At 37.8% G+C, this 14,777-nt stretch overlaps 1 protein-coding gene across 1 annotated transcript; it reads left to right on the top strand.

Annotated features, from left to right (window-relative positions):
- Nucleotides 1–149: 149 nt before the first annotated feature.
- LOC135083972 (cell growth-regulating nucleolar protein) lies at nt 150–2,413 on the top strand. The gene is made up of 2 exons (XM_063978735.1): nt 150–520; nt 1,000–2,413. Exons 1-2 carry the CDS (start codon nt 396–398, stop codon nt 2,132–2,134), a joined length of 1,260 nt encoding a protein of 419 aa, XP_063834805.1. The 5' UTR covers nt 150–395; the 3' UTR covers nt 2,135–2,413.
- The last annotated feature ends 12,364 nt before the right edge of the window (nt 2,414–14,777 follow it).

Genomic DNA, 14,777 nt, shown 5'->3' with positions numbered 1-14,777 from the left:
GATAACAGAATGAATGTATAAGAATTATGGCTTTGAGATATAGAATTTCGCCTAATCATAATCGATAGTTTTCATAAAATACCGGTTAACTAATCGGTAGTGGTGACTCACTATTTGATTTAGAAAAAAAATGTCAAAAAATATTTGACAGCTGAACTGACTGACGTTTCGAGATATTTCAGGAACTTCGCAATATTTTTGTTTTCGGCGATTTTTTGCAAAGTTTTGGTTTCTACTGTTTTTAAATAACCAGCAAGTGGAGATTAGACTTTTTCCTAATAGGCAATAGAGTTTAATAGTACATCTGTGTTTTATTCTGAAAAATATTGTCACTTTTATTGAACACATTATTTCCGACCCATTTTTTGAGTCCACGTGCGAAATAGTTGTTTAACATGGTTGTATTTACTTGCGGGCATTGCGGCGAGTCTGTACAGAAACCTAAGGTCGAGAAGCATTACTTGACAAAATGCAGGAACCGCAGTCCCAATTTGTCTTGCATGGATTGTTTCAAGGATTTGTAAGTACACCCCACGTTGTGCTATTTCTATTCTTATTAGAGAATTGGCTAGCAACTGATAAATTCCGAATAGTTCAATGACTTCACGACATAGTTTTAAATCCAAGAAGCCATTCCATGTGATTGGTTTAAGTTTAAACAACAAAATTAAATACACCAATCACAAAAGATATTTTGAGTTGTTGTTGTGCTAACAATTTATCAGGTTGATAAACGCGTAGGAATGTTTTTGTAATATTATAAATTGCATAACTCTTGATAAGTCAATCCAAGTTCTAGAAAGTTACAAGTTCAGGTGTGCTTTGAGGTTATAAACCTTAATGTAAACAATAACATAAATAAACTACTTCAGAAAGAATTAACCTTTCCTAAGCACTGATCTGGACAAGACACCATAACTTTTGACTTGTTTTCTGAAATCTCAGCATATGGCCGGTCAATATAACGTATAATAATAAGGTCCTTTCCCATTATTTCAGTGGCCAGGATTATGAGAATCACTACAAATGCATTACCGAAGAAGAAAGATACTCTGGAAAAGGTTTCCAAGCCAAGGAGAAGAAGGGTGAGAAGAAACAGAACGCCTGGGTTGAGATGCTGCAGTCGGTCCTAGACGAACAAAAGTCTGCGCCAGCCAACGTGCGCAAGATCGTCGAGGCTATCAGCAAACACAACAACACACCGCGAAAGAAGCCAAAGTTCATCAACTTTGTTAAAAATGTATGCGGTCACAAGACCAACCCAAAAGATATCGATCAAGCCTGGGATCTCATTTCGGTGAAGCTATCGGAGTTATCTAATGTTAATCAGAGTAGGAACCAAAGTAAAAATAATGACACACCCAAAAGTAATGGAAATGTGGAAGCTGAAGAAACCAATGGTGATATAAAAGATACAGAAACTGAAGAGAACAAAGAAAATGGTGATGCGGAACCAGAAAACGTTGAGGCTGAAGAAAAAATTGAAAATGGTACAGGTGAAAAGGTTAATGACAAGAAATTGACCAAAAAACAGCGCAAAGAGGAGAAAAAGAGGCAAAAATATGAGGCGGAATTACAAAGTGCCGAAGCTCCACCGGCTGAAGAGGAAGATGATGAAAACCAAGCTCCAAGCAAGAAGGGGAAAAAGAAGAAGAACAGGACTGAGTCTGGAAATAACGAAGAAGATGCCGTGCCAGCTGAGGGTAAGAAGAAGAAGCGTAAGAGGCAAGACACCGTCTGCAGCACCATAGAGGTTGTGGAAAATGGTAACGACAACATTGAAAATGTGCCTATTAATAAAGAAAAGACTCTAAAAAAGAAATTGAAAATTGATGAGAAGGAAGCTGCTGACGAAAGCGTTTGTTTGCATGATCAGAATGTTGCAAACGGAGAAACCGATGAAGTTGTAGTATCTAAAGGTGAAAAGTTTGACTGGCATGCAGTCATAATGTCGGTTTTACAAAAGAAAGGCGACGAGATGCCATTCAAGAGACTACAGAAGAAAGTTTTATCTGAATACCAAGAGATGACTGGACAAGAAGTGGACGATAGAATCGCTGAAAAGTTTATTAAGAGATTGAAAAGCGCTCCTAAAGTGCGGGTTGACAGAAACAGGGTTTATATTGAGGACTAAGTTAATTATCAGAGATTTTAATTTGGTATTCTACATGCCAGTTGTTAAACGTAAGAGTTTTAATTAAGGTAGTATCTCTGGGACAACTTTACGTTGCTTACTATAGATGATTTGTACTTTTTACACCTTCGAAGCATTTTTCTTTTCTATACCTAAGTGTGGTTGGTGTTCAATAAAATATCCTATCACTATAGACATAATACATTTTCCTCAGAATTGTGCATAATGATAAACTGTATGAGAAATTATGGTTTGTATTAAATGTTTCATGTGTAAGTATTTTCGATTTATTATTTCAGCTTCATTCTTTTTATTACTATTTTCAGTTCAGTAGACCTGTACTTATTAATAAACAGTAATAAAAAAGTCTGTACCATATTTTGTAACTTACAAATAGAACTTATATTGTTCGGGCGCTTAGCGGTCTACAACAGATCGCGGGTTTGATTCCCGCGGGGAGAAGTTTTGTGTGTTGATCATTTCAGGCAATCACCCCCTATACGTAGCGCGGAGTCATGCGTCTGTAACATACTTAAAATAAATCTATACTAATATTATAAAGCTGAAGAGTTTGTTTGTTTGTTTACTTGAACGCGCTAATCTCAGGAACTACCTGTCCGATTTGAAAAAAATATTTCAGTGTTAGATAGCTCATTTATCGAGGAAGGCTATAGGCTATTATACCATCACGCTACGAGTAATAGGTGCAGAACAAAAATGAAAAATGTTGCGAAAACGGGTTTTCACGCGTACGAAGTCGCGGGCACAGCTAGTGTTTTATAAATGCAGATGGAATCAAATTGGATTTCATTTATGGTTGGATGACTGGTAAAGGATAGAGGAAATATGTACGAGTATAGTTATTTTCATTTCTATTACTACTCATTGTTATTATCATTCATTATCACCCGCGGCAGGGGAAGACCGCCTAAACGATGGACAGACGATATCCGGCAGCAGGCTGGAGTGAACTGGATGCGTGTGGCCAGGGACAGAAAACGGTGGAGGGTTGAAGAGGGGGCCTATGTTCGAAGGCGAACCCAAAGGCTGACATAGATAGATAGATAGTTATTTTCCAAGTATAATAATTCCCATCCATCTCAGCATCGCGTTTAAAGTGTGTAGGTAAATGTAAACAACGTCATGTGTTCGGTAGAGGGGCTGCAATATCTAAAATATTGCAAGCATTTCGTCGCTCTGCCCCAGGCGAGCATTTATTAGCGTGTTTCCTTCAAAGGGGGATTTTCAAAGGGTGCCTATTGAAACAGCCGAACGTTGCTCAAAATATCGGCACTTCGGAGCTTTGTTCGGCGAACAAACAAAGTAAAAGATGCGACGGTACACGAATACTATTAATCATGCCTTTCTGCTGCCGGTATTATTTCGTGTTTCGCAGATACAACGTAAATAATGATTGATGGAACGATTTTTAGTTTTTCAATCTAATTAAGGGGGTGATTAATTTTCCGAGTAAAAAATGAACCTACTTAAGTAATTTTTATAAGATTTCTTATATGCTTCAGTAGGAGGTTCACTTACTTACTAGGGGCCACGGGATTCGAACTACAGACCCTCAAATCGGCAGGGCTATAGGGTTGTAAAGTTAGTTGATACTTGATAGGTAGGTAACTGATATAATTTACCATATCCTACAGGCCTACTTAAGTACTAGCAAGATATTAATTACCAAATTAATTAATTATCTTGAATTGAATCTAGATTACATGGGCTTAGTAAGTATTGGTTCGGTTAAACTCGTAATACTTAATTATCTCAATTGAGTTATTATTAACGCCCTTCGTGTCATGTAACAACTGTAGCCACACATAGACAGCATGTAACTAACTAAGCCTGGTTCGTGAGCACGTAGAATCCCGTCCAATGACCCCAAGCTACCCATCCTTATCGCTCGCGCGTAATTATATTGCTGTCGCGACTGTGCGACGCGCGCCCGCAGTGAGTGTGCGAGCGCGACAGCAACATAATTACGTGCGAGCGACAAGGATGGGCAGCTTGGGGTCATTGGACGGGATTCTACGTGCTCACGGCCCAGGCTTTATAATAAGTAAGTACCTACTTGCCTATGTCTATAACGCCCGTATTCACATCACAAATATTACTATGTCTAACAGTTTGCGTGGACGTACAGGGTGACACACGAACTAATCACAGAGCTATATTCAACGCTGTGCGTTCGATTTGTTGCTTCACTTACTTAAGCAAGCATCGTTTGTGCATACGGGCGTTAGCCCAGATTTTCAGCAGTCTAAGTATTTCGCTCTTCGAGCTTATGAGTGTTCTATCGCTCCACCTTGCTTGAGTGTTCCTGAACATAGTCACCTTAGCTGCAGGATTATCCTAGCTAGGTACGGCAGATTTGGGTAATTCAGGTTGCATGCGCTCATGGAAAGACAAGCGAGTTTAAGCCTAGGCGCAGCAGACCACCGACTTTTAGTTGGCCGATCGTTAGACCCGATTATAATTTGTATGAAGAATCCACCGATACTAAATGCGCGCTTTGATACATGCCCATACTGATCATAACAGCCCGACCCAACTATCGGCCAACTAAAAGTCGGTGGTCTGCGCCTAGGCTAAAGGAAATTCTCACTTTCAGGATGAATCTCTACCAGCTGCTGTCGGTATTACGGCTTAACTTTTAGTTTAGTTTATTGTGTAAGTTTTTCTTCTATTTTTCTTCTATGGAGGGTATTTTCAGTTTTAGGATTGTAGGCAAATCAACCTGATAGAAACTTTTTACGGTAATACATGAGTTAGTCAGGTACAGTACAGACTAACGACCTACAAATAATGTAACATCTATTTCTGTACTTTGTAAAAGTAAGTACCTACACTTCAATAGGTAAGTAATTTGCTGAGCCTTATATTATGTTACAAGTCTCTGAATAAAATTAGGTAGGTACCTACATGTAGGTACGTACCTATCTACTTTAGTTAGTTTTTTGATGAGGACATTCAACCAACGGCCCTCGCAGGTTTGTACTTTGTTTACAATAATGAGGTCTCAAATTATACCAGATTCAGATTCTGGAACTTATCCTGATACCACAATAAAACATAATTAAAATAAAATAAGGAATATGTACTGTCTTAGATCATGCGAGAGCGAGAGAGATGAATGGACCCTATATTTTCCAAATCAATAAAGACCCAGTATCAAGATAACGAATACAAATGGAGCACAATTGTTTGAGTAACAATAGACCCAAATGGTTATCTTTAGACGAAAGTGTATCTGGATTTATTTAAGTATAGGAACAGTTGGGAATATGTTACTGACTGATTGTTATAGGTAGGTACTTAAGTATTGTATTGGCTATTGGATTGAGCATAATTTGATCGCGAGAAGTAATTTTGTATGTACCTCTCGTTAGGTCCTCTAATTCACGGCTCGACGGGTTTAACACGCTCCATCAGTACCGTCTTTAGTAAGACATGTGTGCATGGGGCCTAAATTTTTTTTAAAGTTAAAAAAACAATAATGAAAAAATAAAAAAATAAGCAGGCCTAATCAGGAGATCGTGCTTTGTCGCTCTTTAGTCCAGCAGTAGACGGTCATCATAGGTTAAAATAAAGATTCAGCTGGTACATACAAAGGAGTATCGGAATTCTAACTTGATATGTCAATTGGACACATCAGTATTTATTTCATATAACAGGGAATGGGAATGGATTCCCTTGTCAATTTCCCTGGGCCCCTAATTCTTGTTTCCAAGAGCCCCGACTCTATACAGACGGCCTCGCTCTGTCTCAGGTAGGTACCCTTAGCGTCTTGAAGGTTAATTGAAATACATTGTTAAGTTACAGTACAATATTACATAATTAAAGGCTTTTGTGCACGTACCATCCACTATAGTAAGTATCTACTCGTATTAAAAAGTCTACATGGAAGAAGCCTATGGAATAGAAATCTACAAATGTGATTTCACTGGTATTTCGCTTAGCAATCAAAATACATTAGGTAAGTACTAATGTCAAATTAAGGCCTTTGTCCAGCAGTAGACGTCATTCGGCTGAAACGACGACTATGTCAAAGAAAGTCAGCCTTAAGTATCTATTTGTTTGCAAGATTGCCAAGTTTTATACCTACTACACTCGACAGCAAATAAATCGCACCACCCGTGACAAGCATTTTCAAACGTTAGCATCCCTACTTCCCACCAATATTGGCACCATTTAAAAGCCTAGTTCTAAACTTCATTTTATTAAAGGAAAGGTTTTTACCCCAAAAATGTGTCTTTACAAGAATCCAGAGTCACTTCTTCAAAAAATAGGTAGTTACGCTATAGCCATTTTTTATGACTATAAAACTGTTAAGTTGGGATTAATCGCTATCCATCTGTTAAAGAGGACACGTGTGATCATTATTTGGTTTTATAACCATAAAATTTGGTCTAATTGATCCCAGAGCTCAGAGGTGAGCCCAAAGTGAGGTCTTTTTTCAAGTCACATTTATGGTATATATATATGTTAATCATTTATTAAGAAATTAAATGTGTTTTTCTTTAAGGATATTTATTGGGCTTTCAAATAACACCAATATTGTTGGGGCACTCACCATTATTGTGTCAAAAGAAAATCTTTAAAGTTCGCGTCGCGGGTGGTGCGATTTATTTGCTGTCGAGTGTAGTTCACACTAATAGACTTGCAATTTCGCAAAAAAGATTAGATTACTTATTACTTACTAAAACATTTTGAAACAGACTGAGGTACAGTCTGTGATCAAAACTAACTAATGGCGAAGACTACTTAATATAATATGCGGAAAACATAACAATATGGTACCTACTTACTTACTGGACATACCTGTTATTGTTTCAATGTATGTTTTTCGAACGAAATAAAATATATAATAAGTAAAATAAAAATACTTTTAGAATGGCATTTCAAAACTGTATTACAAAGTTAAAACGAAAATCAAAATCCATAGCTTATTCTATTTGCAGTCGCATTGAAGCACCATCGACAGACAAGCCATAATATTCACAATTCGCGAATTGTTCTGTATCGTTCGTTTTAAACTCTTTTGAATGTAACAAACCGTTTCGGAGAGCAAGTCAAGTGGTCCGCTACTAAGATTTTAAGAAATAATAAAGAATTCGATATAAAAGTAGTTAATAAAAAGTTCCGAAGTTCTTTGGAATAATGGTAAGATTTCTAGAAATAACTTTTCCATTTTGAGACTAGAATCCGGAGTGTAGCTGAAATAAATTGTAGAGTCAACGACCACAAGGGTCTTTCTAATAATACTCCTTATTATACTTAAATTAAGAGGGAATAGGCACTTATTTATAGAGCTTTGTACCTATGTACCATCCTTGACTGCCTTGTTCTGCATAAAAAAACCGCCATGTTTATTTAGCCAAGTTTTATGCAAGCCTATACCGATCACATTAGAACAGTAGCAAAAGTAGCAAAGAAACATTACTTTTTAAGTTTCCTAGCTATTGCTATTTTATTGCTAGCTTATTGCATTACTGGATTGACTGGATTCAACTACCGCACACCGTTTTGAGGGTCAGTGTACTATGTTTCAGAAGTATAGATGCCTGTAGGCTTAAAGTTACATTTTAGATGTAACAAAAGGGTTCAAGATAAGAGAGGCTTCAGGAACACTTACCCCGTATCTTATCGTAAGTAAGTATCATGTTACTACTCATAGGTTGAGATGAAAGATTTTTAATGAGATTTTCTAGCGCCCGTATTCACAAACATTGCTATGAGGTGTCACAGTGCGCGTGCTCGCACAGTGTGATACACGAACCAATCACAGAGCTCTATTCAACGCAGTGCGTTCGATTTGCCCCTTTACTTAAGGAAGTATCGTTTGTGAATACGGGCGTAGGATCGGTCGTTACGGAAATCCTTGAGGCCTTTGTCCAGCACTGGACGTCATTTGGCCGAAACGACGAGTTTCCAATTTATTTTTCTATTTACACGCAGTCTTCGTAGTCATCGTAGACCCGTAGCACATTTCGTAGCAGCTACGAGACTCGTAGAGCCGTAGCACCAAAAAGTTTAACAATGTAGCGCATAAAGATGAGACTACTTTAAATTAATTATTTTATGAAAATACTAAAAAAAAGATGATAACTTTTTAAAAAAATAAAACCGACTTCAAATGCGTGAACACAAAAAAAAACTAAAAATTAAAAATACTGCGTATAAAAAAGTTCATCCCCAATTTTCCACCCTTGGGGGTAAAATTTTTTTTTTCAAATTCGCATGAAACCACCCTTTTGATAATACCTATTCAACAAAAAAATAATCGTTCAAATTGATTTATAATCGGCGGAGATATTGCGTATAAAAAGTTCATCCCCAATTTTCCACCCTTGGGGGTTGTTTTTTCTATTATTAAATTTAAATGGGACCACCCTTGAGGTATTACCTATACGCCGAAAAAAGATTTGTTCAAATCGGTTCGTAATTGGCGGAGTTATCGCGTAACAAACATAGAAAAAAAAAAAAACATACGGGTCGAATTGAGAACCTCCTCCTTTTTTTTTTTGAAGTCGGTTGAAAAGTTCCTAAAATAAAACGTTTGCATTAACCACCGTGATTTGTGATCCATTGGTAGAGGCCGCGGCATCCCGCTACGGTAGTTACCTGGAGATGCACTGCAGTGTAGAGCTCGTTAGTGTACAGAATACACTTTGGAGATTCCACGAGAGCTAATAATATTATTGTTATGGTCTACTTGTGGTAACGTGAGTATACTTGTACAGACTTGGTAATAAATAAGTAGATAATTGCCCGCGACTTTACTTACAATTACAGTAGACAGATTCTTTTAACTGTAGGTACCTCACGTGAAACTTGTAATGTATAATAATAATTTTAAGATGTTTTTCACTTACCTTTGTCTAAACATTGTTTTGATAGCTTGCTGCTTCAACTTTTTCTATCTTCTGAAGTTGTTTAAGTACTGTACTCGTAATATCGTAAGCAAGTAAGTAGGATCTTATGTAGGTAGGTACCTAATGACTGAATGTCTGAAATATTCATATTAATAACTCACCTATTTGTAACGTAATTGACACAGATAATTGATATTGCCTGGAGGTAATTTTACGAACCAAACATATCTCAAATAATCACTATTTACATTAAATCGATTCAAAACAGACAATAAATGGCACCAATCAATGATTTACAGCCTAAACAAAACATGAAACTTTGCGTTTCAGTACTAAACACAATCAATTCAAGAGAAAATTAAATATTGGTACCAAATTTGTTATCTGCGGGACCGTCTGCAGGGTTACTCCGAAAAACGTTATCTAGTTTCGAATGTTGCCATCCCTTTCACGCAATGCGAGATGCCAGCATGAGCGACAGTGACAGATAGACCCAAAAGTAAATAGAGTTTCGGTGTACTTCGGAGTAGCCCTGCTGGCCGGGTAGGGTAGACGTGTCCGGCCACATATTCTCTCGTCCGGCCTGTCCGACTTTTGTTAGGCTTTTCATGTTATAGCAAATAAGGCCCTGCAGTCATATGACTTCTTTGCTATCTTTTGAGTAACGCACGTTAGTAACACTGGCTAACATAGGTAAATGTATATGTAATGTATGATTAACCCATAAGGAAATTCAGTAATTGCTTAGGGCATCACGCACTAAAAAGAACATAAAAGAATTTCATCATCATCATCATTTCAGCCATAGGACGTCCACTGCTGAACATAGGCTTCCCCCAATGACTTCCACATCGCACAGTTGGTAGCGGCGTGCCTCCAGCGCCTTCCTGCTACCTTTATCAGGTCGTCGGTCCACCTTGTGGGTGGACAAAAGAATTTGCTAGCACATAAAAAATATTTTTCGGAATAAACAGCCACAAAAGTCCGGCTTTTAGGGTAAAATGTCCGGCCAAATTACGCGCCAAGTCCGGTTTTAGTGTTTTTGGACCTGACAACCCTATGTCCGGGTATAAATTAGTGACGAGGCTCGTCTCTCTGGCTGTTTGCCGAAGACCCTTGTCTCTGTCGGGATCGACAACTTGTCGATAAGATGGAGTTATATGAAACTAGTTGGAGCGCCCGGCAGTGCGTATAATTTACGATTAGAGCACTAGTCATACAAAAAATAAATAATCATTGTGGAGTACTGCCGCACAATTTATAAACGCAGTAAGTACCACTTACTGCATTTATGATTGTTTTGAATATTCTGAATCCTGACATCGCGATCTATAAGAATCAAAGACCCGTTTTTTTCTATCTATCTTAGAACGGAAGATACATGTTATCATAAACGCAGTAAAGAGCAGATTGAAGGTTTCTTCACATACTATGTTAGCAGTAAGAGCACATAATAACTTAATATTACGTGAATACTCGCGCTTACTTAATTTGCTACACAGTAATAGTGCAGTATGTGCCAATTACATCATTCTTATTATGTTTCTACAATTGTTAAGTTCACCTTGCACATAGTATATGTGCAGTAATTCCACTTAAACACACACTGATATTATGTTTCCATAGGAAAAACAGATGACTTGTACTTAATATTAATGCAGTAATTACAATTATACTGCGTACATACTAAGGATTGTCAGAGTGCTGCCTAGGTGTTAACATGTTATGAACGCAGTGGCTGACTCTTACGTTATTGGAAGAAGTTGAAAACCTGTCCAAATGACAAATCTAGCCGAAGACCCAAGAGCTAGATTGACCCGACACTATACCGATGATATCCCGGACGTGTCTGTACGAGATTAGAATGGCTCCAAACAGCTGAAAAACAACAAGGCACCGGGCGATGATGGAATCACGGCTGAGCTTCTGAAATCAGGCGGAACGCCGGTACTAAAAGCTCTTTAGAAGCTATTCGATTCCGTCATCCTTGAGGGAAAAACGCCTACGACATGGCACAGAAGTGTGGTGATACTCTTCTTCAAAAAAGGCAACAAAACCTTGTTGAAGAATTTATTTTATACCCATCTCACTTCTGATTCTGTTTTTGAGAGTCATCATGAATGGTTTCACGCGAAATCTAGCCTCCCGAACGAATCGGTTTCCGATAAGGCTTTAGTACGATAGACCACATACTTATCTATGGCAGAAAACTGAGGAGAATATTCAGCAACTTTGTCTGGCATTTTGGTCTATGAGAAAGACTTTTCTCTTCAAGCTACAGTCTCTCCAACGGTGCCAAATTTACTATAGATATAATCGTTGAAGGGCTTGTACTAATAGGCCACAATGTCAGTCCGTCTCCGGGATCAGGACTTCAGTTGCAGCGAGGGGTAAGACAGGGAGATGTCATATTTCTAAAACTGTTCACTACCACTCTGGAAGATGTTTTCAAGCTTCTGGACTGGAGCGGATTGGGCATAAATATCATCAGCGAGTACATCACCCATCTTTGATTCGCGGACGATATCGTAGTCATGGCTGAGAACGTGGAGGATCTAAGCTCAATCCTCGATTGCCTCAATAGAGCCTCTCAACAAATGGGTCTTTAATGGACAAGACAAAAATCATGTCAAATGCCGTGCTGTACCCACTCCTCTGAAGGTTGGAGACACTATAAGTTGTCTGATGGCCGCTGGGGCAGGAAAGTTCTTGAGTGGCGACCATGAGCTGGAAGACGCAGCTTGGGCAAGACTCACACTAGGTGGACCGATGATCTGGTGAAGGTCGCGTCAGGTGCCTGTATGTGAGCGGCACAGGACCGGTCTTTGTGGAAATCCTTGGGGGAGGCCGTTGTCCAGCAGTGGACGCCTTTCGGCTGAAACGAACGACCGAGTCTTTATTTTATTAGATTGGTATATTTAAGATCTAAAAGTGGGTGCCATATCTTAATTTTTGATTGAATAACAAGCGATCTCAGCAATTATTTTGTAATCTTGTTTCACTTACCCCTTGGTCATTTGGGAAAGTTCAACATGAAAGCGTTATTGGCTTATGATAAGCGCAGTATAATTGTATTATTACTGCGCATTTAAAGTTTTGATAAATTATTTTGATTCACACTCCCACTCATAAATGCAGTAAGTTGTAAAGATACGGCGCATATATTACGTTGTAAGAATTAAAATTTAAATCAATCATTTAACACATGTACCGTAAGTAACGAAAACTACTGATAAACGCAGTAAGGAACAATCATACTGCATTCATGGGTAGTAAGTATCGAACGAAAACTTAGTTAATCCATAACATAAACAGTTTTTTAATAATTTTAAATACAAAATATTAATTAAAATACAAAAACCTCATATCAAAATAAACTTTGAGTTTAGCTCTATAAGCCCATATATTTTTTTTTACAAATATTTGCGTAACTAATTGTAGACACCCCAAAATAAAATTTCAACTTTGATCGCGTTTTTCTCAAAACTGTTCACGTGTTACTTACTGCGTTTATAAATTGTGCGGCAGAGTAGATAGTTGCGAGGACAAAAACATTGTGAAGTAGATAGTTATGAGGACTTTTGCTTTCATTTAAATATACTCTCAAACATTAAAACTTGAAAAGTTAGACGGCCTCAAATGGGACCTACCTACGGCTTTTTGTTGAATATTGGCAGACTTTTAGAAGATAAATTTTATATTCTGAAAGTCTGTAACCTAGTCCAAACATTAATTTATTTCATTTGAAACTTAACTAAACTTTTAGTACTTTATTTGTACGTATAATTTGTGAAGTCGTAGGTTTTACTTTGTGTGCTTTACAGTAGACAGATACTTATTTGTTGCAAAATCGCACCTTATAGCACTACATAAAATACCAGTAAAAAATGATGTGTCGTTGTCCATCCATTCATCATCATCATCATTTTAGCCATATACGTCCACTGTTGAACATAGGCCTCCCCCAAATGACTTCCATATCTGTCCATCCATCACTTTAATTTATTTTTGTTTAGTCTTTACACGTGAACCGATCCAGTGATAGGACCCCTCGTCTCATCTCAGACGCACAGGAATGTGACCTTACGGCATAATCACGCTTTTGAGCAAGTCATTATTCATTGGAGTGAGGAATTCGTCTTTGGCTTAGTCCTGAGTCGTAGCATTCTTTGGTACTATACATATTGAGAGAAGTCTCTCTTAATATGTATAGTACCAAAGAATGCTACGACTTATTACTACTAATTTTAATAATTACTTATTACGACTAATAACACCCGTATTCACAAACATTACTATGAGGTCTACAGTGCGTGTGGATGCACAGGGTGACACATGAACCAATGAGCTCTATTCAACGCTGTGCGTTCGATTTGGTGCTTCACTTAAGCAAGCATCGTGTGTGAATACGGGCGTCAATATAGAGACATGAGTCGTCGAGTTCAAGTGTTGAGAATTGTCACATGGGTAAAGTATGTGCTGTTAAGAGTTATTATTACAGTAAATGAGTTAACGTGTAGTTTGTGATAACCGATAAATGAAGTATAATACCTAACTGATAACCAATAAAAAATCTAAATGCACGAATTTAACTGGCTTTTCTCGTCGAGCGTTGCGTTGCGCAAAAGAACAAAAAAGTGCCCTATAGAGTACATACAGTCAGCGTCACATAGTACGTGACACCCCAAGTGCCCTAAATTGGAGTTACAATAAAATTGGAGTAAGATTGTCAACTTTTTGGCTACTGGGTGTCACTAACTATTTGATGCTGACTGTACCACCACTGCCATTGGCTACCTAAACATTTACACAAAATAATATTTGGCAGTACCTTAAAGGACATGAAAAAAATAACGTAAGCCTTCGCCCACGAATAAAAAGAACAGGGCAGTTCTATCACACCAATGATCATTTCAGACCCGGAAAATATTTGTCGTACAATAAACGAATATGGCTGCCCTTATGCCCTATTACTTCACTATAAGGTCATTGTTTAGTGAAATAGCGTCGTTTAGGATAAACTCAATGCTTTGGGTAATCACGGTTGTGTTTTGTTTTCACGTAATGGTAGGACCTTTACGTTAAATGGTGCAGTTAGATATAGTTAGCAGTGATAGCTGTTATTTCGGGTAAGATGAGCTAAATGGTGGTGTATTAAAATAAATAAAATAACCCTCTTTCCGCAGTCAGGTAAATAGCGACCAGGTTTTGAGTGAGAAATAGTCAAAATTTGGCACAGACAGTTCTCATTTTCACTCACACTCTATTGAAATACTTTCTAGTAAATATGCATAACGTAATAGTTGAAACATGCTTCTCTAATAAATCTAAGTGCAGATGTAAGTGTGATGATATAGAAATGGTTTATAAATATTAACGATGAAGCGATTTCCAAAGGACGTCCACTGCTGAACATAGGCCTCTCCCCCAATGATTTCCACAATGGCCAGTTAGTGGCGCCTTTCAGTAAGTGAATAATGGGAATATCAAAATGAAAGGAAACTTTTTTTTCCATGGAATTATTGGTTCTTATTGCGTCATAAGTGAATAGAGCGTTTTAAGTACCTAATGTGATTTTATAGAGTTGGCTTTTCTGCTTGGGATGTGTCCTAGTTTCCCGGATTTTCCTCATTCCTCGTAAGTGTGAAAAGTAAGCATTAGAGACGCTACTTCAATTACCATTTGTTATTCTTGTAGGTACATATTTGGCTTGTACTGTTAAATTTTGTACTAAGCCCAAAAGATATATTTTTTACTTTGCC

The sequence above is a fragment of the Ostrinia nubilalis genome, chromosome 24 (genome assembly GCF_963855985.1).
Source record: "Ostrinia nubilalis chromosome 24, ilOstNubi1.1, whole genome shotgun sequence".
Classification (NCBI taxonomy): Eukaryota; Metazoa; Arthropoda; class Insecta; order Lepidoptera; family Crambidae; genus Ostrinia; species Ostrinia nubilalis.
Note: the sequence above shows the minus strand (reverse complement) of the source record. Positions and strands in the feature narration are given on the sequence as shown.

Coding starts and splice junctions, on each gene's coding strand:
- LOC135083972 (XM_063978735.1), top strand. CDS start 396: ATGGTTGTATTTACTTGCGGGCATTGCGGCGAGTCTGTACAGAAACCT. Junction 521..999: donor ATGGATTGTTTCAAGGATTT/GTAAGTACACCC, acceptor CCATTATTTCAG/TGGCCAGGATTATGAGAATC.